Source organism: Lethenteron reissneri, chromosome 26, assembly GCF_015708825.2.
Source record: "Lethenteron reissneri isolate LAM-NWPU_2019-01 chromosome 26, ASM1570882v1, whole genome shotgun sequence".
Taxonomy (NCBI): domain Eukaryota; kingdom Metazoa; phylum Chordata; class Hyperoartia; order Petromyzontiformes; family Petromyzontidae; genus Lethenteron; species Lethenteron reissneri.
In genome coordinates, this window is record NC_083804.1 from 11,184,985 (window position 1) to 11,211,113 (window position 26,129).

General features: G+C 45.9%; 2 protein-coding genes across 4 annotated transcripts; both read right to left on the reverse strand.

Moving 5' to 3' along the window:
* Positions 1-1,365: 1,365 nt before the first annotated feature.
* On the reverse strand, positions 1,366-4,871 carry LOC133347674 (tRNA selenocysteine 1-associated protein 1-like). Of its 2 annotated transcripts, XM_061560149.1 has the most exons (4): positions 4,258-4,871; positions 3,603-3,777; positions 3,001-3,031; positions 1,366-2,729 (listed from the first exon to the last, which is right to left on the reverse strand). In XM_061560149.1, the coding sequence occupies exons 2-4, from the start codon at positions 3,774-3,776 to the stop codon at positions 2,584-2,586; spliced, it is 351 nt and encodes a 116-aa protein (XP_061416133.1). In that variant the 5' UTR covers position 3,777; positions 4,258-4,871; the 3' UTR covers positions 1,366-2,583. The 2 variants fall into 2 exon arrangements, with proteins under 2 accessions (XP_061416133.1, XP_061416131.1); XM_061560147.1 differs by lacking the exon at positions 4,258-4,871 and having other exon boundaries at positions 3,603-4,230.
* Positions 4,872-10,768: 5,897 nt separating this feature from the next.
* LOC133347673 (tRNA selenocysteine 1-associated protein 1-like) lies at positions 10,769-21,905 on the reverse strand. 2 transcript variants are annotated; one of them, XM_061560145.1, is made up of 10 exons: positions 21,704-21,905; positions 20,141-20,238; positions 18,737-18,836; positions 18,210-18,262; positions 17,788-17,919; positions 16,179-16,298; positions 13,660-13,677; positions 13,005-13,179; positions 12,403-12,433; positions 10,769-12,131 (listed from the first exon to the last, which is right to left on the reverse strand). In XM_061560145.1, exons 1-10 carry the CDS (start codon positions 21,725-21,727, stop codon positions 11,986-11,988), a joined length of 897 nt encoding a protein of 298 aa, XP_061416129.1. In that variant the 5' UTR covers positions 21,728-21,905; the 3' UTR covers positions 10,769-11,985. The 2 variants fall into 2 exon arrangements, with proteins under 2 accessions (XP_061416129.1, XP_061416130.1); XM_061560146.1 differs by lacking the exon at positions 13,660-13,677.
* Between the last annotated feature and the right edge of the window lie 4,224 nt (positions 21,906-26,129).

A 26,129-nucleotide genomic window follows, 5' to 3' on the forward strand; every position in this document is an offset into this window, starting at 1 on the left:
AAGGGATGGTACTTAAGTGACAATCAAAATAGTTTTGGTGTGAATAACTGCGAAATTTCTGGAAAATTATAGCTAGAATCTTTTAAAAGATCGTTTCGTACCACAAACAGGAATGAGGGGTTGGTGTAAATCATTTGTTTTTGCTCGAGAAGTATACATTTTTATGGCGCAATGCTAGTTAACTCCATAAACAATGGATGAAAGGTTAACGTAAAAGTTGTTAAAAGCCAAAACAGTACAGCGATGGCAATGAATACATTTCACATTTTTTTTTACTTTTCTCTACAAGCTTCTTGGCTCGGTACTCGCTTCAAAATTACAATCTTTTTATTCGTCACCGACTTGTGCACAGTCGACCAGGCCAGCAGTAATTCCGTGTCCTCACCGCAACGCGCACACATTCAACAGTGCATCGTGAAAGAGTAACAATGCACTCCTATTTTGTAACAAAGCTAAGTTCCCCGTCGTATACATGATCACATTGCAAGGGGACAAAGAGAATGGAACGATACTTTGTTTTGACACAAGCAGCTTTACGGGCCGCGTATTTATGTATGGATGGATTTCAAGCAACGTCGATTCAGGAACCTCCGACAAAGTGGCATATGCACCGACAATGACACGACGGCCATGGACTGTGAAGGCTTCTCTTGCGGCGTAATGTGGGCGAGGCTAAAGCTTTCTATGGCTCTTTTTACTACAAGGCAAATCTCCAGATAACACTCCACACGTTCCCATATCCACCATTGCTTGATTCGCAATGTAAAAGGTCAAAGTGCCTGCAAATATATCTGCAGTAGGATCAGCAGACTTGGCATATATGCGTTTATCAATGCATATGTATTTACAATGCAATGTGTTCCTTCATAAACAAGGCCTTGTCGATGATTTGGGTGAACAATGTCATTACGAGTGCAGTCCTCTTTCCCCTGCCCACACCCAAGGGTGATTATCAAAGACAAATAATTTAATATGCTCGCTTTTTCCCTTCAAGTAAAACCAATTTCAATGAAACAGTTTGACTACACGTGACATGAATGAAAATTAAAGGATCTCAAAACACTACCACGACCTGCCTCGAAGAGGTGGTTTGTGTTGTGAAAAGTAGGTCATGTTTACAATTTATTTCCCTTCAAGTAAAATGGGGCCAGTTACGACACAACACCCTATGAAAATAAACTGAAAATGTATGCGATTATATAAACACCTATAAAATAAACCAACAGAAAAAAGCTTCTTTTTTTGTAAAAGGGCAGTGAAATTTACAAACACAATTTGCGAACCCAAAATCTTCTGCAAGGAATTTTTATCCTGAAAATACATTTCAGAAAAAAATACACAAAAGTCTATGTAAAAAATTAAACATTTTACTATTTAAATTGAACCTTTATAGTTGTCATCCTTCTGCATCACTTACAACCGACTTGTAAATCACAGCTGCAACCCAAAACCCATGAAAACTTTTCAGTAAAAAAAATAATCACTTTGGTATTGCTCAAACACAATGACGGAAAACTGCTTCACTGGGATTACCCCTTTTTGAATAATCACCCCCTATTCGGAAAATTTTGCAGGACCCTCCTCAAGAGTGTTGACATTTGGGTGAGGCTTTCCTGGGTTAAAAAAAGAGTAATAATGAGCTTTCAGAGTTCTGAATGTTTAGTCGCAATTTTTCAAGATGTCATTCTGTGTGCACTAGGATGTGGATAGATCAAGATCATGATAATGAAAAGCAACATCTCAATCTTCCCAAAGACAGTTTTTAGATAGTGTACACATGTTGTGAAATGAATCAGAAACATGGACAAAGAAAATGGAACATCTGAAGAGAGTGCAAAAATGCATGGAGAGGTTCATGATTGGACTTGCATTAAGACAGCAAGAGGAACATGAGGATCAGAAAACATAGAAGTTAGAGGCATCATATTGACCATTAAATGTGCTCAGGCAGGACATGCTGCCATAACGGATGGTGGCAGGTGGTCATGACTATTGACTGTGTGGCAGCCAAAGACGGCAACATGTCCGATTATGCAACCACCTAGTGGAAAGAGCAGTTAAATTACTTTGTGTGCACAAGCTTTATGGATTGTGGTTTCGTGAAGCGAAAATGAAGGACAATTACTTGGGTAGGCCTTCATTCAGCAGTAGATAGATCATAGCTACTGCCCGACGTTGGATAAAAAATGGGCTCAAATTGCTCCTGTAGCCATAAGGAGGCACCACCATTCACCAAAACGTAAAGAAAAACTTTATGAATCGCGACCTCAAATCGTTACAATTCAACAAAATGCTTCGGCGGTGAATCGTTCTACCCACAATTTTCACACAAAAAAAAAAAAAACCTGTGCTTGATCGTCAGTCAATACCCAGACTGGAACAAACGACTCAATAACAATGAGCATTGTCAGAAGGGGAGGGGGTAATCACAAAAACATTCGTTCATCACGTTACTAAAAAATAAAACACTCCCGCTGCAACCTATAACACACAACGCCGTACGGTTAGGTACAAGGATAGACTGATTTTCCTGTGCCGTGTTGTGTTGCATTTGGATTGGTGTTGAGCCCAGCCAATGCACGGTCAAGTGTCCAAACCAGCTGCCGTTCGCTTGCTGGGGGCAAAATCCAATGGCTGCCAGTGACAGCTCATGAGGGAGTCGAACAGCTCCTCACTGTGCTCCATTAGTTCTCGGTTCGCTGCTTCCACATCGAGAATGGAGTTGTGGTCTGGAGAATGGAAAGATAAAAGCCACACAAACGTGAACATTAGATTTCCGTGTTTGCTGTAGATACAGCAAATACACATACTGTAATGCACATGTACAATGGACTTGCAATCCAGAGATTTTCCTTTGTCTTCCAGGCATAGCGGTTGAAATTATAAAGATGTAATTGAACCAGCGACCTCTGGATTGCAATGTAGTTTGCTAATCATTACAACACAGCCCACTCCCTCGTCTCAATATCAAGCTTTAAACATAAAATGACTAAAACTTACCTTCAAGTGTACAATCATCTGCATCATACTCCTGACAATGGGGAAAAAAATGTACCAGTTAGTAACATGAATAGGTCTGTCCGTGTCAATATTTGTGCAACAGTGGTAATGATAGATTTGTACAAACAGTTATCTAGATGTGTTTATACTCAAAATGTTTGTGTACAAAAGCAGTTCACAATGGCTAATTTAAAAGAATAACAAATTTCCACGTGATATACCAGAGGTCAAAACTCTATGAGCCGCATACCAAAATCTTCATATGACCGAGGGCCACAAGGCACCTAGCGTGGTCATGTGCACGCTGGCACGGGTTGGCTGTGCAATTTTGAATTTAGACATCTAGAAGCAGCACCCTGGGAACTTGTGGTCTGGGTATGAACTGCAATGGGCAAGTGCCCTGGGCTGCTCCCACTTCAGAATATTTACCCCGTTTCAAAACACAGTGTGTTGAAACATGAAAATAGCAGCTGCATCTCCATCGAGCCACAGTCAAATTTCCTGGGAGCCGTAGTTTGGCAACCCCTGTTATTTACGCCACTGAAGTAATCCTTCACACAGCCCACAGCTTGGTACAATGCTCAATCAAAAAAGGTACGCACCTGTAATGTAGATTGAGTGTATGTGTAGTTCAGCTGGCTGATATTGGTCGGACGGTCCCCCTTGCTGCTTATTTTATTGTTTCCGGATGAAGGGTGGCCATCTGTTGTCTCAAAGGGCACTTGAAATTGGCTGTTGCTTTCCAAACCTGCATAAGACCTTGGGGATTTCCCCATGCTTTTCATGATGGACAAGAAATACAAAACATTGGTCAATTTAATAACAAAACATTCAAATTCTGCAACAATAGTTTGGCCAGAATGCCCTTTAGCATTTGCCAAATGTCTTCAATTTTAAGAATTGCATTATTTTGTAGTGCATATATATTCACGTTGCATTAATCTCAAATACAATATTGAAGAGTAAAACAAAACATCCATTTGAAATTGCTAATTATTAAATAACTACGGTCAGTCCTCGACTTACTAAAGGGTTCCATTCCCGAGACCTGTTTGCATGTCAAACAGTTCCTAAGTCAGAACACAGTAATGTACTGTATTTAAATGCACAGTCTTTGTAATAAAATGTGTTTTACGGTTCAAAGGGAAGCATTGTTAAACTCATAAGAATTATTGTACAGTTGCATGTAATACTGTAATAAATACTGTATAGTAAATCAAACAAATTAAAGAAACAAATACTTCTTAATTAAATTACCTTGAGTCCTGATACTGGCTTGCTTGTTGGAAGGGGCATTAATGAGTCCCCACAATTGCGCACATACACACACGGGGGCAAGCACACGCACACGCACGCACACAGACACACACAACAATGACAACGATCCCCTGTATAGCCTTATGAATAAGAATCTTTATTTATACTGGAGGAACCCGATGACCTATAAATATCTGCTTCACAGATGTCCGGGAACAGACTGTTGGGGCAAGTGCTGTTAGCAAGCAGTGCCTACGAAGGCCGAAAAAGCACACGAAGGGGGGTGGGTAGCCAGCACCACGGCTGGCCACCTTTGTCTCCCCAGTGGGAATGTTAACACACTGCACCAGGTACTCCTTTAAGGCTGAGTTGACCTAAGGGAGGCCCAGGACACGTCTGATAATCGTTACTGGTGTTGGTCGTGAGCGAAAACCGAACTCGGGTTGCCAGGTTGGTAGCGCAGCATGCTCAGCATTAGACTACCGCTCCCCACACACTCACGGGAGCACGCACAGCGTCGCACACACTCACGGGAGCACGCACAGCGTCGCACACACTCACGGGAGCACGCACAGCGTCGCACACACTCACGGGAGCACGCACAGCGTCGCACACACTCACGGGAGCACGCACAGCGTCACACACACTAACGGGAGCACGCACAGCGTCACACACACTCACGGGAGCACGCACAGCGTCGCACACACTCACGGGAGCACGCACAGTGTCACACACACTCACGGGAGCATGCACAGCGTCACACACACGCAAATTCACTTTCACTACACAAGTGCGTGTGCGCACACACACTCAGTCCCAGTGGGATACATCTCGCAGAAGAATGCTCCACTGAACAAAATAGTTTCCGTGATTCAGTACCCAAGTGCGAGTTTGCGTTCACAAGCCTATGTTAAATAAATATATCTCATGGAAGCTGGCTCATAAGTGCGGATCTTCCTAAGTTAGTTAGATTTTAGAAGCGTTACGAGAATATGGCTAAAATGCATTAGTCCGCGTTTCTAGACTTTTAATTATTGTTTATTTGCAGAAATGTTGCCCTAATCATTGTCCCTAAGCGTGTAACCAGTGTTAAAAGGTGAAACGAGTGCAAAAAGGCCAATAAAAGTGAGGTCCTTGGAGAAGAAATTGGAAGTGCTTGATCAGCTTTATCATGTTTTCTCCTACAATATCAGAGTGCAGCGCCACATTAAATACGCACTACAATGATAATAGCGTAAAGCGATTTGAAGCATGTTTTATTTTTTTTGGGGGGGGGCAGAGCTTTGTGACGTTATATTTGAGGGGGTGGGGTCTGACTTTTTGTGACGCCGTGTGACGAGGGGGGGGGGGGAGTAAAAAATCGTTCAAAATCGCGTGACGTCATTTATGGACGGCCCCCATATTCCAAGAACACAATGGCACACCACGGTATCGTGCGGACACCATGAGCAGAGATGGGGCGTGGCAAAATAAAACAGAATTGGAACAGCCCCAATTCCGGATTGAACTTAATCCACGTCGCATTCAAAACCGTCAAAGTGTCATTCTCCGAAACAACACCTGTTACACACGTGCGGTTTTGTTCACTTTAAAGACGTTTTATTGACGAATGTGTTAGGTTGTTTGCTTGTTGTGCTGGTCAAAGTGCAAAAAAGTGTCCTGACGGGCTACGTGGCATGGAGACGATGTGTGGAATGCACCACACGTGGAGGTGCAGTATACACGGATGTCCCTCGATTTCGGGGACAGATAAGCTCCCGAAAAAGTTGTCCATTAAGCGAAATTACACGGACGGCATTGAGTTGGCCGTGCAACGAGGGATGATGACTGCACTGTAGAATTCTGCCCTTTCCACAAATGCACACGCGGGAAGATGAAACTGAATGACAGAATTCACTGGAATGTATTGTGAACGTACATACACCCTGGAAAGCCTCGCCGAATATGAGGACTCAATTCGGATTACGCGTTGCCACAACATTGCCTGGGAAAGACTCACTTGAGTCTCATGACCGTCTTCCACGAGGACCCTGCCACGTTTACGTCGAAAAGGGGACGAGATGGTTGCGATTATGCGTGCGTACGATCTGCTGTTTAAATATCCCATATAGTTACCAGCTCGTGTCAAAGTGATTTGCTGTGCAAGCCCTTAAGATTTCTAAAATCGCTGAATTGCGAGTGCGCAAAACGCAAAACACACAGCGCAAAGCACACGCCTGGCCACCTTGATCTCACCAGCCCGGGGCATTCACCTCGACAAGAGCGAACGCAAGGCTGGTCCTGCGGCTTGAAGCTTGGCGGGCCGCCGTTCCACTCTGTGCTATGCTGCAGCAGTTTCCCAGGTGCTGCTGTGCTCCAAGCCATGGCCACGGACAGAGAACTCGACCCGAGCGCAGCAAGGGCACCGTATGGCAGCGCGCGGACCATGATGCCACCGCTAAACACAGGACATGGGTCCCCCCCAATTATAGTCCGCAAAGGCTTCATCTTCTTGGTTCTTTCGGTAAAGTCACGTAGAAGGGAAATAATAAAATACAATTCTCACGTTTCGGCCACAACGCAAGCAGCCGTCCTCAGGTGAAGAACAGGTCTGTCGGGAAGACAGCATCTGAATCTACGTGACTTTACCGAAAGAACCTCGAAGATGAATCCCTGCAGTCACGAAAGCTTTAAATCGAAATTTATCCGCAAAGGTTGTTTGGGGGCAAGTGCGGATTAGTCGTTGGCGAGCACCGCTCACAAGACCCGAATGGCACCTCCGATCAGCGCGGTTGGCTACGTACGGCGCGAAAGAAGTTCAACGCACAAACGTGAATGGTTGGCCGGTAAACGCGCACGCGACCCGCCCGTCTCTCCCAAGCGGCGATGTTGACGCTCCGCACCCAGTTGAGTTTGAGTCAACCTCGGGGTATGCCCAGACGGACCGGTTCAAATATTCATCGCTGATGGTCGCGTTCGCAGCGCGTTTCCTTGGCCACTGCAACACTCCCGCTGTGCCACTCGTGCTACCTACCGCTGGTACACGCAAAGACCCCCCCCCCCCCGTATGTCTGTGGTGTTAGCGAGCACCCGTTTACGCACGGACACACACGCGGAGGCGCAAGCACGAGCAGACTCACCAGCTCAGGGATGATGATGATCCCCGATGGGCTCTTGATGGTGTCGGCACCCAGAGGGAGCTCCGCTGAGAGCGTGCACATCTGGCCGCTGCCAGCACCTTGCCCCGCTCCGGCTGCCATCGTCAAACACGTGGCGAGTGGCAGGCGGGGTGCGGGGCGTGCTGGCACGCGTGGAGACCAAGGAAATCGCGGTCGAATGTGGTTGGCGAAGAGGCGGTTGCCAAAGTTGTGGGCTCCCACGAGCGGAGATTACGGATAGCCTTGGTGGTAATCCGCAAGCGAACAATCGTGCCGTAAATACGCGACAGTAGTACTATACATGCACGGTGGGAAACGCCTGATTTATCAGCTCACTCAACTGGCTGTATACGGCAATTAGGAGCAGAAGTCTGCTCTGCGTTTTACGCACACACACGCGCGCATATATATTTTAGTCGATCGGACGATTGGGTGGGTCGCGAAACTTATCCGGCAGTAGAGAAACCACGAGAACTGGTTAGTGCGGTTTATTTTGTGCAGTGTAGCAATAGCCTAAAGGGCTACTTTGTAGTTGCTTAATTTATAGGGACGGATAATAGCTCATCCACACCGCAATGTGCCAGACTGCGATTTCTGTTACCATAACCGATATGGAAATCAGTCGACTTTAACTAGAATTGTGGCCTTTGAAAATCATCTAATTGGTAAGCGAGCAGTGGACCTGACAATTATGATGGAAACTGACAATTAGTTGAATGCGAGACGTATGTACTTTTTCGGAAGGGTAAATAACACCCTTTAAGAAAGGTATTTTTATAGTCACAATTTGTAAGATACGCTATCTCGGTGGTGATTGTGCAATGCACATACGGCAGCGACATTTGTGAATGTGTCAGCACAGCTATTAAAAGTGCTCGTTTCAAAGAAAGGTTGGAATAGAGGTTCCAGAAGCAAGACAAAATGCGTATGTAAACCCAACGACGAGGAACGCTCGTTATACATTAACTGGGCGCACATACCGTTTATACAATGTGAAAGTTTACTGGCGCCTAATTATTAGCCAGTCTGTGGACAAATCACTCGGAATGCGCCCGATCTCGTCACACCTCCGAGGCTCTGCAGGTTGAGCCTGGATAGAGCGCTTGGCTGGGCGACATACCAACGACCTTCCGAGTGGTCATTCGGCGGCTGCGCAGGGAATGGTGCAAGGATATTCATCACTGCATTGTACATGCTATGCCCCCCCCCCACGTCCAAGATATCTCTGCAGCTCTCCCAACCCACAGAGCAGCGTGGTGAACGAACGTTATGTAATGTCTGCTACGACTCGCACGGAAAGGGGAGTGGATTGACAAACGAGCCAACAGTGAAGCGGCGATGGCGATAATTGCTTTTAGCTGGCCGATAATTAACGAGACGTCGGTTGAAGGACACGGGGATGCATTGTCTTAACCAGCTGTCAGAAATCAGAATGCAAGCGGAGTCACAATCTGCCATGATCGAGCCACTGGTGAATGCAGGTCTCCCCGCCCGAGGACACCATCGAATGTGCAAGAGCTAAATGGATTGTATCGTGAGAAAAAATACATTGTAAATGTTCAATGCCATTAAAGTATGCCAACGGTTGTTGTGGCCGCTGGGTGATTTTACGTGGAGTGTAATCCGAGACGTGGATTCGAACTCGCGAATTTCTCAACGTCCGATTCATATCTCCTGCCCACCACTACCCCCCTCCCCCGTCCAACACAAGTGATGATTGTGTTCTCCAAACTTACCCCCAAAGTGCTACATGTTTATGATTCGTCAACCATGGAATAATTTAATTCGAGAATAAAAAGTGTCAGCTGCGAAGCATATTCGTATCGATAGCAAATAAAATGTACAATTGTACCCTGCCGTTTTAAATTCGGTGTGGTTTTCAAACTCACGCATGCATGCCAAAACATTGCGAAAACATGAATAGGAATACTGACGTACCAGTTATTTTACATTCCTTTGCTCAGGAAAGGAATCTCTGCGCGTCCTTTCATTGTTGTGCAGGATCAATTAAGGGATGGTACTTAAGTGACAATCAAAATAGTTTTGGTGTGAATAACTGCGAAATTTCTGGAAAATTATAGCTAGAATCTTTTAAAAGATCGTTTCGTACCACAAACAGGAATGAGGGGTTGGTGTAAATCATTTGTTTTTGCTCGAGAAGTATACATTTTTATGGCGCAATGCTAGTTAACTCCATAAACAATGGATGAAAGGTTAACGTAAAAGTTGTTAAAAGCCAAAACAGTACAGCGATGGCAATGAATACATTTCACATTTTTTTTTACTTTTCTCTACAAGCTTCTTGGCTCGGTACTCGCTTCAAAATTACAATCTTTTTATTCGTCACCGACTTGTGCACAGTCGACCAGGCCAGCAGTAATTCCGTGTCCTCACCGCAACGCGCACACATTCAACAGTGCATCGTGAAAGAGTAACAATGCACTCCTATTTTGTAACAAAGCTAAGTTCCCCGTCGTATACATGATCACATTGCAAGGGGACAAAGAGAATGGAACGATACTTTGTTTTGACACAAGCAGCTTTACGGGCCGCGTATTTATGTATGGATGGATTTCAAGCAACGTCGATTCAGGAACCTCCGACAAAGTGGCATATGCACCGACAATGACACGACGGCCATGGACTGTGAAGGCTTCTCTTGCGGCGTAATGTGGGCGAGGCTAAAGCTTTCTATGGCTCTTTTTACTACAAGGCAAATCTCCAGATAACACTCCACACGTTCCCATATCCACCATTGCTTGATTCGCAATGTAAAAGGTCAAAGTGCCTGCAAATATATCTGCAGTAGGATCAGCAGACTTGGCATATATGCGTTTATCAATGCATATGTATTTACAATGCAATGTGTTCCTTCATAAACAAGGCCTTGTCGATGATTTGGGTGAACAATGTCATTACGAGTGCAGTCCTCTTTCCCCTGCCCACACCCAAGGGTGATTATCAAAGACAAATAATTTAATATGCTCGCTTTTTCCCTTCAAGTAAAACCAATTTCAATGAAACAGTTTGACTACACGTGACATGAATGAAAATTAAAGGATCTCAAAACACTACCACGACCTGCCTCGAAGAGGTGGTTTGTGTTGTGAAAAGTAGGTCATGTTTACAATTTATTTCCCTTCAAGTAAAATGGGGCCAGTTACGACACAACACCCTATGAAAATAAACTGAAAATGTATGCGATTATATAAACACCTATAAAATAAACCAACAGAAAAAAGCTTCTTTTTTTGTAAAAAGGCAGTGAAATTTACAAACACAATTTGCGAACCCAAAATCTTCTGCAAGGAATTTTTATCCTGAAAATACATTTCAGAAAAAAATACACAAAAGTCTACGTAAAAAATTAAACATTTTACTATTTAAATTGAACCTTTATAGTTGTCATCCTTCTGCATCACTTACAACCGACTTGTAAATCACAGCTGCAACCCAAAACCCATGAAAACTTTTCAGTAAAAAAAATAATCACTTTGGTATTGCTCAAACACAATGACGGAAAACTGCTTCACTGGGATTACCCCTTTTTGAATAATCACCCCCTATTCGGAAAATTTTGCAGGACCCTCCTCAAGAGTGTTGACATTTGGGTGAGGCTTTCCTGGGTTAAAAAAAGAGTAATAATGAGCTTTCAGAGTTCTGAATGTTTAGTCGCAATTTTTCAAGATGTCATTCTGTGTGCACTAGGATGTGGATAGATCAAGATCATGATAATGAAAAGCAACATCTCAATCTTCCCAAAGACAGTTTTTAGATAGTGTACACATGTTGTGAAATGAATCAGAAACATGGACAAAGAAAATGGAACATCTGAAGAGAGTGCAAAAATGCATGGAGAGGTTCATGATTGGACTTGCATTAAGACAGCAAGAGGAACATGAGGATCAGAAAACATAGAAGTTAGAGGCATCATATTGACCATTAAATGTGCTCAGGCAGGACATGCTGCCATAACGGATGGTGGCAGGTGGTCATGACTATTGACTGTGTGGCAGCCAAAGACGGCAACATGTCCGATTATGCAACCACCTAGTGGAAAGAGCAGTTAAATTACTTTGTGTGCACAAGCTTTATGGATTGTGGTTTCGTGAAGCGAAAATGAAGGACAATTACTTGGGTAGGCCTTCATTCAGCAGTAGATAGATCATAGCTACTGCCCGACGTTGGATAAAAAATGGGCTCAAATTGCTCCTGTAGCCATAAGGAGGCACCACCATTCACCAAAACGTAAAGAAAAACTTTATGAATCGCGACCTCAAATCGTTACAATTCAACAAAATGCTTCGGCGGTGAATCGTTCTACCCACAATTTTCACACAAAAAAAAAAAAACCTGTGCTTGATCGTCAGTCAATACCCAGACTGGAACAAACGACTCAATAACAATGAGCATTGTCAGAAGGGGAGGGGGTAATCACAAAAACATTCGTTCATCACGTTACTAAAAAATAAAACACTCCCGCTGCAACCTATAACACACAACGCCGTACGGTTAGGTACAAGGATAGACTGATTTTCCTGTGCCGTGTTGTGTTGCATTTGGATTGGTGTTGAGCCCAGCCAATGCACGGTCAAGTGTCCAAACCAGCTGCCGTTCGCTTGCTGGGGGCAAAATCCAATGGCTGCCAGTGACAGCTCATGAGGGAGTCGAACAGCTCCTCACTGTGCTCCATTAGTTCTCGGTTCGCTGCTTCCACATCGAGAATGGAGTTGTGGTCTGGAGAATGGAAAGATAAAAGCCACACAAACGTGAACATTAGATTTCCGTGTTTGCTGTAGATACAGCAAATACACATACTGTAATGCACATGTACAATGGACTTGCAATCCAGAGATTTTCCTTTGTCTTCCAGGCATAGCGGTTGAAATTATAAAGATGTAATTGAACCAGCGACCTCTGGATTGCAATGTAGTTTGCTAATCATTACAACACAGCCCACTCCCTCGTCTCAATATCAAGCTTTAAACATAAAATGACTAAAACTTACCTTCAAGTGTACAATCATCTGCATCATACTCCTGACAATGGGGAAAAAAATGTACCAGTTAGTAACATGAATAGGTCTGTCCGTGTCAATATTTGTGCAACAGTGGTAATGATAGATTTGTACAAACAGTTATCTAGATGTGTTTATACTCAAAATGTTTGTGTACAAAAGCAGTTCACAATGGCTAATTTAAAAGAATAACAAATTTCCACGTGATATACCAGAGGTCAAAACTCTATGAGCCGCATACCAAAATCTTCATATGACCGAGGGCCACAAGGCACCTAGCGTGGTCATGTGCACGCTGGCACGGGTTGGCTGTGCAATTTTGAATTTAGACATCTAGAAGCAGCACCCTGGGAACTTGTGGTCTGGGTATGAACTGCAATGGGCAAGTGCCCTGGGCTGCTCCCACTTCAGAATATTTACCCCGTTTCAAAACACAGTGTGTTGAAACATGAAAATAGCAGCTGCATCTCCATCGAGCCACAGTCAAATTTCCTGGGAGCCGTAGTTTGGCAACCCCTGTTATTTACGCCACTGAAGTAATCCTTCACACAGCCCACAGCTTGGTACAATGCTCAATCAAAAAAGGTACGCACCTGTAATGTAGATTGAGTGTATGTGTAGTTCAGCTGGCTGATATTGGTCGGACGGTCCCCCTTGCTGCTTATTTTATTGTTTCCGGATGAAGGGTGGCCATCTGTTGTCTCAAAGGGCACTTGAAATTGGCTGTTGCTTTCCAAACCTGCATAAGACCTTGGGGATTTCCCCATGCTTTTCATGATGGACAAGAAATACAAAACATTGGTCAATTTAATAACAAAACATTCAAATTCTGCAACAATAGTTTGGCCAGAATGCCCTTTAGCATTTGCCAAATGTCTTCAATTTTAAGAATTGCATTATTTTGTAGTGCATATATATTCACGTTGCATTAATCTCAAATACAATATTGAAGAGTAAAACAAAACATCCATTTGAAATTGCTAATTATTAAATAACTACGGTCAGTCCTCGACTTACTAAAGGGTTCCATTCCCGAGACCTGTTTGCATGTCAAACAGTTCCTAAGTCAGAACACAGTAATGTACTGTATTTAAATGCACAGTCTTTGTAATAAAATGTGTTTTACGGTTCAAAGGGAAGCATTGTTAAACTCATAAGAATTATTGTACAGTTGCATGTAATACTGTAATAAATACTGTATAGTAAATCAAACAAATTAAAGAAACAAATACTTCTTAATTAAATTACCTTGAGTCCTGATACTGGCTTGCTTGTTGGAAGGGGCATTAATGAGTCCCCACAATTGCGCACATACACACACGGGGGCAAGCACACGCACACGCACGCACACAGACACACACAACAATGACAACGATCCCCTGTATAGCCTTATGAATAAGAATCTTTATTTATACTGGAGGAACCCGATGACCTATAAATATCTGCTTCACAGATGTCCGGGAACAGACTGTTGGGGCAAGTGCTGTTAGCAAGCAGTGCCTACGAAGGCCGAAAAAGCACACGAAGGGGGGTGGGTAGCCAGCACCACGGCTGGCCACCTTTGTCTCCCCAGTGGGAATGTTAACACACTGCACCAGGTACTCCTTTAAGGCTGAGTTGACCTAAGGGAGGCCCAGGACACGTCTGATAATCGTTACTGGTGTTGGTCGTGAGCGAAAACCGAACTCGGGTTGCCAGGTTGGTAGCGCAGCATGCTCAGCATTAGACTACCGCTCCCCACACACTCACGGGAGCACGCACAGCGTCGCACACACTCACGGGAGCACGCACAGCGTCGCACACACTCACGGGAGCACGCACAGCGTCGCACACACTCACGGGAGCACGCACAGCGTCGCACACACTCACGGGAGCACGCACAGCGTCGCACACACTCACGGGAGCACGCACAGCGTCACACACACTAACGGGAGCACGCACAGCGTCACACACACTCACGGGAGCACGCACAGCGTCGCACACACTCACGGGAGCACGCACAGTGTCACACACACTCACGGGAGCATGCACAGCGTCACACACACGCAAATTCACTTTCACTACACAAGTGCGTGTGCGCACACACACTCAGTCCCAGTGGGATACATCTCGCAGAAGAATGCTCCACTGAACAAAATAGTTTCCGTGATTCAGTACCCAAGTGCGAGTTTGCGTTCACAAGCCTATGTTAAATAAATATATCTCATGGAAGCTGGCTCATAAGTGCGGATCTTCCTAAGTTAGTTAGATTTTAGAAGCGTTACGAGAATATGGCTAAAATGCATTAGTCCGCGTTTCTAGACTTTTAATTATTGTTTATTTGCAGAAATGTTGCCCTAATCATTGTCCCTAAGCGTGTAACCAGTGTTAAAAGGTGAAACGAGTGCAAAAAGGCCAATAAAAGTGAGGTCCTTGGAGAAGAAATTGGAAGTGCTTGATCAGCTTTATCATGGCGAGCGAGACGGTGGTGGGACGCTTAATGGGGTCTAGAACATCTCCTATTTAGTTTAACACGTAGGCTTTCGCGACCAATTTACTCATCCTCGTAAAAGTCGTCACCATGGACTTCAACCCTCAGTATTATAGGTAAATAACATTATTTCATTGTTTTTTTATTATGGTACTTGAACGTTTTTTTACATATTTATGATTCGCGATGGACCAGGCAACTTAGTTAGGCTTTGACAGGTGTGACCACGGCCGTGGTTGCCCTAACCCCCTATTCCCCATATGGTTTTAGAATGGCCAAAAGTGGTTTTGCCAACCACGGCAGTTTTAAAGAATGTAACCCCCGCGGACATCGAGGGATCGTTGTATTGTACAATGGACTTCGCTGCACTGCCCTCTGCTGCTTTTTACATAGAAACCACTTCGTACACTGCAATTGGTATTACTATTTTAACAAATTGACGCACATTATCTATTCCCATATCTGCGTACGTTGTATGTACAGTAACAAACATTCGTTAATTTTATAGCATGACTCATAGGTTGCAGCAAAGCCCGAGGTGAACAATGAGTCGTGCTGTTGTTAGTGTTGCCACATCTATTTTCATGACACATTATCAAATGTCACAAAATGATAATTATCACACTATCAATTTATCTTAAGCGAGTAATTGTATTCACATTTTTATTGTACCGATGTTGCGCTTTGCTCCACTGCCAAAATGCAAACGATTACTGAAACTTTCTTCAACTGAAGATTACTCAACTTAAGGCTGCCACAAATATTATTTTCCTTACAAATTTACAATGTATAATACTTGTAACGCACATGTGCAGTCTGTTAAGCAATGAATAACTACATTAAAATGGGTTGCAAAAGTCATATTGGTGTATTCCTGCCATGTGCTTTGAATAACATGAGCAAAGCACAAATAAAGAAGAGCTATTTTAGTTATCATTTTAATTGCATTTGGAATCAGGAATAATGAAATCAGTAAATACAACATAAAAAACCAAAGGAGTAACAATAATCAAGATTCTAGATTTGAAGCTTTCGTGACTGCAAGGATTCATATTCTTAGGTTTTTTCGGTAAAGTCACGTAGGTAAAACATCAAAATTAATAAAAATAAAATAAAATAAAAATCACGACGTCGTGATTTTTATTTTATTTTTATTAATTTTGATGTTTTACCTACGTGACTTTACCGAAAAAACCTAAGAATAATAATCAAGATATTTCGCAAAAGCGATTATACACTTATCATGCACCTGATATGATACAAGAGATATCAGCATCTCCCCAACTCGAGTGGTTACCTGCGTGGAATGGAGAGGCTGATGCGAATCGGATTTTGTCCCAGTCCCCATGTTCCCTGTTGCTCTTGCAAGGCTTTCGTCATGTCCGCCTCGTCCCCAAACTTGAGGAAGCCAAAGCCCCTTTTAGTGGGCAAAGGAAGACCGCACAAGCACAAGTTACTTAACAACTCACGGCATTAATATGCAGATTGTATTTTAATCATCATTCATCACTGGGCTGTAAAACACGTTAAAGGGGAATTCCTTTGGGTTACTGAAAAACGGGGGTGAATAAAGATACTGATGCATTCTTTAGGGTTATATATTTTAGTATAATTACCAATGCCTTTCGTTCAGAAAAACAAGTGTTTAACAAACACTGTTTAATCATTACCTAGCCTTCATTTGACCTGGAAAGGTATGTGTAGTAACAAGAATGCACAGGCAAGATTGGAAATGTTTTAAGAATCAGAATCTTTATCATGACTACTATTTAACAAGCTGAAGAATAAGTAATTTACCCACTTGGCTACCCACTTTGGAAAGATAAGCTTGAAACTAGTATAACTCCTTTTGTGAGGGAGAAATTAAATAAACATCCAAATGCAAGAAGCCAATTCTAAACACTTTCTGTAAATGATGAGAAACTAATTTGAAGCAAAAGTCGACACATGCTGGAAACATGCAGCATGGTGATGTCATGTGACACAAGGCATGATGGGAAGACCGAGCCAATGATCAAAATTGTGCCTTTGCTGTAAAGAAAAGACCTTATCCCCGTATTGTTGCACTCATCCCAATGCAAGATTAAATAAACACTTTGTTTCTCCTTTAGCCTGCGTTGGGAAAACCATGTGCCACCATATCTACAATATAATAAACAGTTCTTTCACATTTATAATTATATAGAGATGCAGTTGATAATCTAGGAATTATTACACAAGCCTGCAAGGGCATCATTTGATGCTTGTTAATCAACATAGGAAATAATGGCTGCAAGTATTAAAATACTTCCAGATTCGTCCTCAAATTGTTAGTTTTTGTAAAAAAGGTGAACGTGTATTTTTCTCGACATGCTATAAATGACCTTATTTAGTCTAGTAATGGATGAAGTTGAAGCAGAGCCAAGACGTACTCGTCAATTAATTTTCAACATTTAATTAGCTCTAATTTGGTAGTGAAGGAAGACCATGCAGCTTGGGCAATCATTGGCAGCGGCTTCAGTCTGCCCTCCAGCTTGTGTGGTTTCCTGCCGTAACGAGCTAAATGGACCCAATGCCGCCAACCCCCCCCCCCCCCCCTTTGTTAGTAACCTTTGGGACGTTAATGCGTATATTCCACGGATGCCGTGAGATTGTCACGGATCGATGACACGGAGTCACGAGTTTGAACTCATGGCACCTTGCCGTGTGAAATTTCGTTATTAGGCAAAATTCGATTTCGTTCATGTGTGTCCATAATTTGTCAATTGCGTGAACGCAAACTTTCTTAAACCAAACGTTTGGAAATCGAGGGATTCCTGTATCCGTTTACATTAGAAATGCCACTTAACTATTGGCACCCTTCCGTTGCCAGCTCACAGACCACGCAGTGCCCCGCTCACGTGTGTAAACTCGAAATCCACACTTGCCTGGATTGACCAGAGGCATCTGTCGAGACCTTGGCTGCACTAAACGACGGGTAGCGTGGTGAAAAATAATCAAAGAGCATTCCGTCGTCCACCTCCGGGCTGAGGTCTCCCAGGAAGAGCGTGTAACCATGGCTGCGATGACAAAGGAACTTTTTTTTAGTCACAAAACAATGGATAGCATGGTCCTTCATGTGCATGGAATTGTCTTTTTAAAATGTATACGACGTTGTGTTAATAAGCATTACAAGTTTTCATTTAACTTGGAACCTGGAGTTAACACATCAGTCTTCATGTGCACTGTGGATAACGAGCATAAAGGCACATGTCAACAAAGGGCAATTTATCTGGAAAGCAGATAGAAAATCAGAATATTAATGACATGGTCTATGTGGTGAAATTAAACACAGTTGCAGACGTCATACCTATGATTCATACTGTTTCCATAAGTAGAATAATTTAATTTGAACATCAACACCTGGTAAGAAAATATACGAAGTCATTATAAAGCAGAATTGTCTCATTAATTCCATCATACATTGCTTCATGTCGCGCTCCGCTGAACGCAGTAGACGTTTACTTTATTGATTTTTCAAATCACATTCCGAAATGTCTAAAAAGGAAAGCAGACAAACATATCTACAAACAAACTTATTATACATCCTAAAAGATAAGTACACGATTCTTATTTACTTGTATACAACCATGACATTACACTTCAGTGTGACTACATAGACAACATTGCGTCACACCATTGCAATGGATGCAGAATCCATTACACAACTTGAATTAAGAGTTATAAAAGACAATGTGTTTCCAATACAGTAGAGTCCTTAGCCATAAAACCGCTATTCAGTATTCGATTATATATGCATGCTAAACATATGGTTACAATTACTGTAGTAGCACAATTAGAAAACATGGCAGGTGAATACATTTGTGTGTAACCTACTGGATAGGAATTGGGCACTGGTTTGCCATTTAACTTGTGCAGACATTCCATAGCCTTTTCTTTGCTTGGGAACTCAACAAATCCATACCCCAGGGGATTTCTGGAACGAGAAAGAAGGGAACGTAAGCTCGGATTAAAATGTTTCTTAATATGATGTACAGTATGGATAAAACAGGTTTGCGGGTAGCGGTGGCGCAGATATGAATGCACTAGGAACCTGACAAAACCTCAAACTGATTGCTAACCATGGCTGATAACTGAACTGGTCCTGGGTAACCCCAACACTTTTATCATCCCACCAGCGTGTTGCATTATAGTAAAAATTGAAAAAAAGCTTCAAAATAGTGCCATGAAAAATTGTTTAGTGAACAATTTCACATTTCAATGACAGGGAAAAATCTAACCAAAGCATAACCACTTTTGGTCTCCCAATAAGCGATGCTCATTTTCTTTTTACAATCTTATAGCCAAATCGGCTGTGTGGACTTTTAAGCTAGATTTTAACTCACAACCTGATTGTAGAGCAAAGCCACTGCACTTTAACCATCCAGACAAAATAGGATAACAAATAGCAACAAACTACGTGGACATTATTTATGTACAATAATTAATTGGACAACCGACCAGCTCTTGGAATTTTTTGCATTGGCTGCAGACCAAGCGCTGGCCTGCCATGGGAGTGGGAACATGGGAAGGGGTGTGTGATTGGGGGGGGGGGCTATGGAAATGTGTGCGAGAGGGGGACACCTGGGGGTTGGCAGGCGGGGGTGCTGGGGTTGCAGAACCATAGTTTGGGTCCTTCCAATAGTTTATATATAATCCACCTTTTCCACTGGTATATTCAAGCCGAGCCAGTATGGGGGGCCTCATGGCACCAGTGAGTTTTTTTCCCCTACAGGGTATTAGCGCTGTCAAACACGAACCAAACTGTGATATGCTGGCCTCAAGACATCCGAGTCTAGCTCGGGGTCCAGCAGGGCCAGGGGCGGGACCAATTGAGCTTTCACTGCATGTGACATCAGTACAACAGAAACGCAGCGTATTGCATAATTTACATGAGTCTCGACTTGTTCAATGGGTTTGACGTCAGTGGTGACTCCTGAGTCAAATCCGACTGGCTCCGTACAGTACAACCGTGGTGCAAAATAGGTGTAAGAGTTCACCAGTGACAGGGGCCAAAGTTAGCACACCACTTACCTTTGAAGCAATGAGTTGATGCAAACATTGCAATGCACACTCGTGGGAAAAATATATATTTACACACAAAAGAGTTTCAGTCTCATTATGCATGAAACTATTGTTTTTATTGCAAGTATATACTTTTAGCAAGCTACACATTTCTGAATAAGCTTCCGAAAACTGATCTCGATAGCGGTTTCCGCAGCATGCTTTTCGACAACTTACTTGGACACTTTGTCTTTGATGATTTTCACGCCAGCAAGAGGATGTGCCGCTTCGGCAAAGGCACGCATGAGAAAATACTCATCCATGTACGGCGCCAACTGTTGCAAGGGAGGAAACAATTACAGAGTTGTGGATTTCATCTGCCTCTCACCTCGCGCACGCTGCAGGGACCAAGCTTAGGTTGATACTCTCAATCAGATGCAGACGAGCTAACAGGGCCACATGACCAGGATATGCCACAAGATCAATGTATTCGGGAGCAACACAGCTTAAGATGGCAAATTGTATTTTGGTTAGAAGTGCAATGTACTCTTGATTACAAGTTCCCAATTTTACATTCCAGTCATGGAAGGCAGTCCATCATCTCTTCAGGATCAGTAAAGAGAGCAGGACCTGGTTACACTGCACCACTTGGGGATTTCTCGATACAAATCAGACCCGTAAAAAGTATGATGGAATTTCCATCACCCAGTGGGAAGTCCGTCCATAGTGATTGCAGTGCTGTATTAAGGTTGGACTGAGCTTTGACATGAATGTAGAATTTCTCAAAGATAAGCGAATCAACAGCAGTGGAGGTACAAATTTCAGCGAGCGGAATATAACTTCCAAGAGTAAGTACGATAATAAATGAATCATGATCAATCCACTGCTGGTTGAAATCATCTTCCACGGTTCTCCAATTCGCATTTATTGGACACGAATTCCCCAGCATCTCAAAACCACCTTACATCAACATCTCAATTATTCCAATGCCCAGCTGCAGTTCTTTATTTTAGCCGAGTGGACCCCGTGATGCTAGCTGTAGCTGTGCGACACATCAAGCACTCGCACGCCACAGGATTGCATAGCTCCATCTCCATAGAGGACGTCCTCTCAGACAAGTTCGCCAACTTGAGTCAGCCAACGGAACTACGTAGGAAGCACGCCAGATGATCACAGGCGGCTGTTGAGGCACACAATTACACAAAGGTGGGCTACACACAATCCAGCTGCACCGGTTAACAAATGCCACCTAGTCTGCATAAACGAGCAAACAGGCCTCACACGATGCAGGATCGCTACTTGGCAACGCGACCTTGAAGCCACATGGCAGGAGGCTAGCTCCAGCAGGGATAGCAAACAAAAACATCCATGTTTTCATTTCAACAATTTATACTTTCGATTACAAATTCTTGTCGATGTGCCTTAAGAGACAATGTCCGAGGCACATACGAGCCACGCTCGGGGCCCTCTATAATCGTGAAAGGTTCATTATTAATGATCGCGGCTCCACACCGCCAGAAGGCGACGTCCACGCGTTTCAGTGTTAACTGTCCGAGGCTCACAGAGCCGGACCATGACACACATAAATAAACACCCGGCACTCGCAGATCCTGGCCAAGACTCACACGGAGAGACCACAGGGACCCCAGCTCTCCTCAACATCGCACAACGCCGCTCGCTGACACAAAAAAAATCCTCACCCGCCACACCGCTAAGAGGGGACCACGCCGTGCACTGTACGCGTGGTACTTGTGTGTACAGTGCAACACATATCCCCAAGCGGCGAGGCCGCGCACTTACGTTCCCGATCCAAAGGCTGTTCATGGTCGGCCGCCGGCGTTCTCCACGACACGTTCAGTGGCAAGAGAATCGCTCGCGCCGGGGCAGACGCGGCAGGAGTTGTGGTGGTTGTGGCGGCGGTAAGAAAGCAGAGCAACAAAAATCCGCGACCCGGCCCGCGGACATTGAAATAGGCGCCCCGACAATGACGTCATCGCCGCCGCAGCGTGCGGAGGACGTCATGACGCAAACGCACGGAGGTGGGGGGGGGTTACGTGCGTGCGGGTACTCACCAACGCGGTGACGTCACGCTGTGAGCTCGCCACGAGCCAATGGTGCCGCTCGTGACGTCGCCGCTGCCTCTTCATTATGCGCGGTGACGTCACGAACGCAATCGTGCCATTTAAGAATCTCACAAACGCAACATTTCGCTGGAAGTTGTAAATTCCGAGCGTTGAAAACGACGTCGTCAGAATAGTTACTTTAATTAGCTTTTCACGCTAATAATCACGCAAAAAAGCAAACTCGCGTGAAACGTAGCTACCCATAGCGTAGCCGCACGCGCGCTCGCGGTGGTATATATAACGGAGGGCGCACTAACAGTTTCTGGATGTGCCGGGCGATTTGGCAGCGACACCTTCTCACCATCCATTGATCGCTAGGGCAAGTTCGGCTGATCTGGCTGCATAGATCGGTGTCCCCTCATCGGCGCTCATCCGTGTTCGTCCCTCCCGATGCTCTGCGCTCGGTGGCAGCGGACTCCGACCCCCGAGGGACCGGCAACGGCTTCTTCGTCGAGGTCGCGGGTTTAGGCGTAGCGACGGCTCCCTGCTAGACCAAACTCCACGGGCGAGGCGAGTAGGCGAGCTGGAACTCCGACTACAGCATCCACATCCAGATCGGCACTGCACGTGGCAGTCTGCCTGTTTTTTTTTCTCTCCCCCCATGGCATCTGTGACGGTGCTAGTAACCTCCACCTTAGTATGTGTAGTAAGTATATGGGAGGCTTGACGACAGGATCGGAGGCACACTTGTTTATTACAACAACACAGTAATTACAGGTCACTTGGCTACAGGGATTCACGACAGCTAAGCCCTCCACTACGGGGCTAGGGAGGCTATCTGTCCCAGCCTGGTTAAGCTGCGATCCCGGCACCCTGAGTCACCAGACCAGCTTAGTCTGGGCTCTCGGGGCCACGCCACCGGCTTGCCCTGGTCGGCCCTTATAAGGACAGCGAGCCAGGGGAGCTCTGGGGCCTATTCTAGCAGGTCTTCCGTCTTCTCTGGTTAAAGCTGAGTCCCGACCTCGAGCCCTCGAGCTCATCACCTTTTATAGGACTGGCCCCCGAGGGGGGGTCCGTGGGGGATGCACCTGCGGACGTCGGTGCGAGCGCCACCCTTGTGTACGGCCGTAACCCCGTGGCCATGCATAATCACACCTCAACATTCGTAGCCATGCGCAATTACACCTCTACATCACCCCCCCCCCTGTACAGTTCGCAGCCGTCCCTGGCTGCAAAAAAAATCAGAATAAAGGTGCATCCCTCACGAAAACCCCGTGTGTGTGCCTCGCGTAATTTTTAACAAGAACCTTAACAAGAACAACAACAGGAAGAGAGAGAGAGAGAAAAAAACGACGCACCCCCCCCGAATAAACACCCCAAAACCAACATATATACACACACTCCGGACGCCACCCCTCCCATTGTCCGCAAGGCCCCCCAACGGCCGACCTCACAAAAGTCTGCGCGTTTTGGCGCGCGTTCTCGCGGCGGGCCCGTCACAAGGGCCCGTCCCGGCACGCTCAGTGACGGTTGTTGACGGTCCGGGTGCAAGAGAGTCAGGCGTCGCTGCCGAGTGACCCCCGACCCCTCCGGGAGGGGTTGGTGGGTGTGGACCCGTCACTCCTGTTGCACCTGGGGACGGAACAGTCGATGTCAGGTTAGGCAAGTGCAGCGACGTCGGGGAGTCGGCGGAACCCTCACACGTTTGGCCATGCGTGTGTGCGTGTGAACCCCGGGGCGGCGCGATGAATGGTTTCAACCTTGAGGGGTGCACATACCACCGGCGCCTCCCCCATTTGACGCGAACACATTGCAGCCGCAAGACCTGTACGACCTCCACTGGCCCCCGCCACGGCCGTACCAATTTTGACGAGGTTGCCAGCGGCACCTGGGGACAGTGCAACCACGCCTTGTCCCCTGGTTTCCATTTGACCACCTGTACCCGCCCCAACCGAAGCCTCTCGTTCGCCTTCTGGCGGAGTTCAGAATTTTGCACGGCCGCTTCCCGCGCCTCAGACAATTTGCTGATGTTAAATTTAACGTGTTCGGACAAGTTAGACTTCGCCTGGGGCGCCGAGAGCTTCAGCTGGGTCGTCACAGGGGGGTTAGCCTCGCGCCCATACATTAAAAAGAAAGGGGAAAATCCGGTGGCCGCATGGGGAGCCATTCTGTAGGCCTGCAACACACCGGCTATACGAAGGTCCCAATCCGTCTGGGATACTGACACCTGCTGGGACAGCATAGACGTGATTGTCCGATGCAGCCGTTCCACCATCCCGTCAGTTTGTGGGTGATACGGAGAGGTCCGAACCTTCTCCGTACCCAAGAGGTCGCACACCTCGCGTAGGAGTTTACCAGAAAAATTCCTACCCTGGTCAGTAAGCAGCCGTTCCGGAGCACCCTTGTCGAGGACATAGCCCTGGACAAAGGCCTCCGCGATGGCTGCTGCCGACTGGTTGGCCAGGGGCCAGGCCATAGGCCATCTCGTGAAGTACTCGACCCCCGTTAATAAATACCTATTGCCCCTGGGCGTAGCGGGAAATGGGCCGAGTATGTCCAGAGCGACGAACTCGTTAACCCGGGAAACCTTTATGGACTGCAGCGGAGGGTTGGACCCCCTAGCAGGTGGCTTCCTCTGCGCGCATTGCGTGCACGACCCCAGGAGATCCCCCACGTCCTTTGCCATGCCCGGCCAGAAGAAATCGAGCTGGAGCGTGGCAAAGGTCTTGTGAACCCCCAAGTGCAGAAGCCGCTCATGAACAGCCCATACCACCTTACCCCTTAATGCTGCAGGCACCACGAGCCGCTGGCGGCGGGTTTTTCCATCCCAGTGCATTAAAAGACCCTGGAACAACCCCCACGAGTCAACGTTCGCCACCCCCTGACCAGCCCCCCCGACGCGACGGCGCAGAGCGAGGAGGGAGGTGTCCTCCATTTGGAGGCGTCCCCATTCCGCGACCGACAACCCCAGCAACGAATCCCTCCCTTCTTGCTCGATAGGACCCGAAGCTGAAGGCGCATCGGCAGCGGCCACGAGGACCGAATCGGTGGTGACGTTCGGGGGCCTACAACGCCCCGAACCCAAGAGGCACGCGCACTCCGAAGTGGGTGGCAATCGTGACAGGGCGTCAGCGTTCGTGTGGCGGACACCCTTACGATATGTGGTGACAAAGTCATAGTCTTGGAGAATCTCCAACCATCGAGACAACTGGCCCGATGGTTGTTGAACCCGCAGGGCGTACTGTAGTGCCGCATGATCTGTACGGACGGTGAACCGCCGACCGTACAGATACGGGCGGTACTGCTGAATAAAATAAACAATCGCCAATAATTCCCGACGGGTAACGCAGTACCGTTGTTCGGCTGGAGACAGTACCCGACTACCGTAAGCCACCACATGCTCTACGCCCCCAATGAGCTGGGACAGCACGCCCCCGATGCCCGTGTTACTTGCATCTGTATCGAGCAAGAAGGGTTGTGAAAAATCGGGGTAATTCAACGGCGGAGCCCTCACCAAAGCATTCCGGAGGGCGCGAAAAGCAGCCTCCTCCTCCGGCCCCCAATGAAACCTGACTCCCTTGGACGTCAAGGCATGCAATGGTTTCGCAATCGTAGCGAAGTCAGCCACAAATCGTCGATAATACGATGCGAACCTAATGAAACTCCTGACCTCTCCCATCGAGGTGGGAGTCGGCCAGGAGCTGACGCATTCCGTTTTGGCGGGATCAGTGGATATCCCCGAGCGCCCAACAATGTGACCCAAATATCGCACCGATTCGCGGAGTAAATGGCACTTCTGCGGTTTAAATTTCAAATTGGCAGCCCGCATTTTGAGAAAAACAGCACGCAACCTCTGGAGGTGTTCCTCGAAGGATTTGCTAAAGACGATGACATCGTCTAAGTAAATCAAACACGAATCCCATTGCAAACCTGCCAAGACCAATTCCATTAACCGCTGAAAAGTTGCCGGCGCAGAATGTAAACCCATCGGCAAGCGGTTAAATTGGAAGAGACCTTGCGGTGTACGAAAAGCAGTCTTAGGTTTTGATTCGTCATCCAGAGGAAGCTGCCAGAATCCAGATAGCAAATCGAGGGTGGAAAAGAATCGCGCCCCCGCCAAGGCATCGAGCGACTCATCCATTCGAGGAAGCGGGTACGCATCT

Excerpts from the sequence above, each read along its gene's own strand:
- LOC133347674 (XM_061560147.1), bottom strand. The coding sequence starts at position 3,785 with ATGAAAAGCATGGGGAAATCCCCAAGGTCTTATGCAGGTTTGGAAAGC. Across the intron at positions 3,032-3,602 it reads ACACTCAATCTACATTACAG|GAGTATGATGCAGATGATTG; the intron begins GTGCGTACCTTT and ends CCCCATTGTCAG. Across the intron at positions 2,730-3,000 it reads AGATGATTGTACACTTGAAG|ACCACAACTCCATTCTCGAT; the intron begins GTAAGTTTTAGT and ends TCCATTCTCCAG.
- LOC133347673 (XM_061560145.1), bottom strand. The coding sequence starts at position 21,727 with ATGAACAGCCTTTGGATCGGGAAC. Across the intron at positions 12,434-13,004 it reads ACACTCAATCTACATTACAG|GAGTATGATGCAGATGATTG; the intron begins GTGCGTACCTTT and ends CCCCATTGTCAG. Across the intron at positions 12,132-12,402 it reads AGATGATTGTACACTTGAAG|ACCACAACTCCATTCTCGAT; the intron begins GTAAGTTTTAGT and ends TCCATTCTCCAG.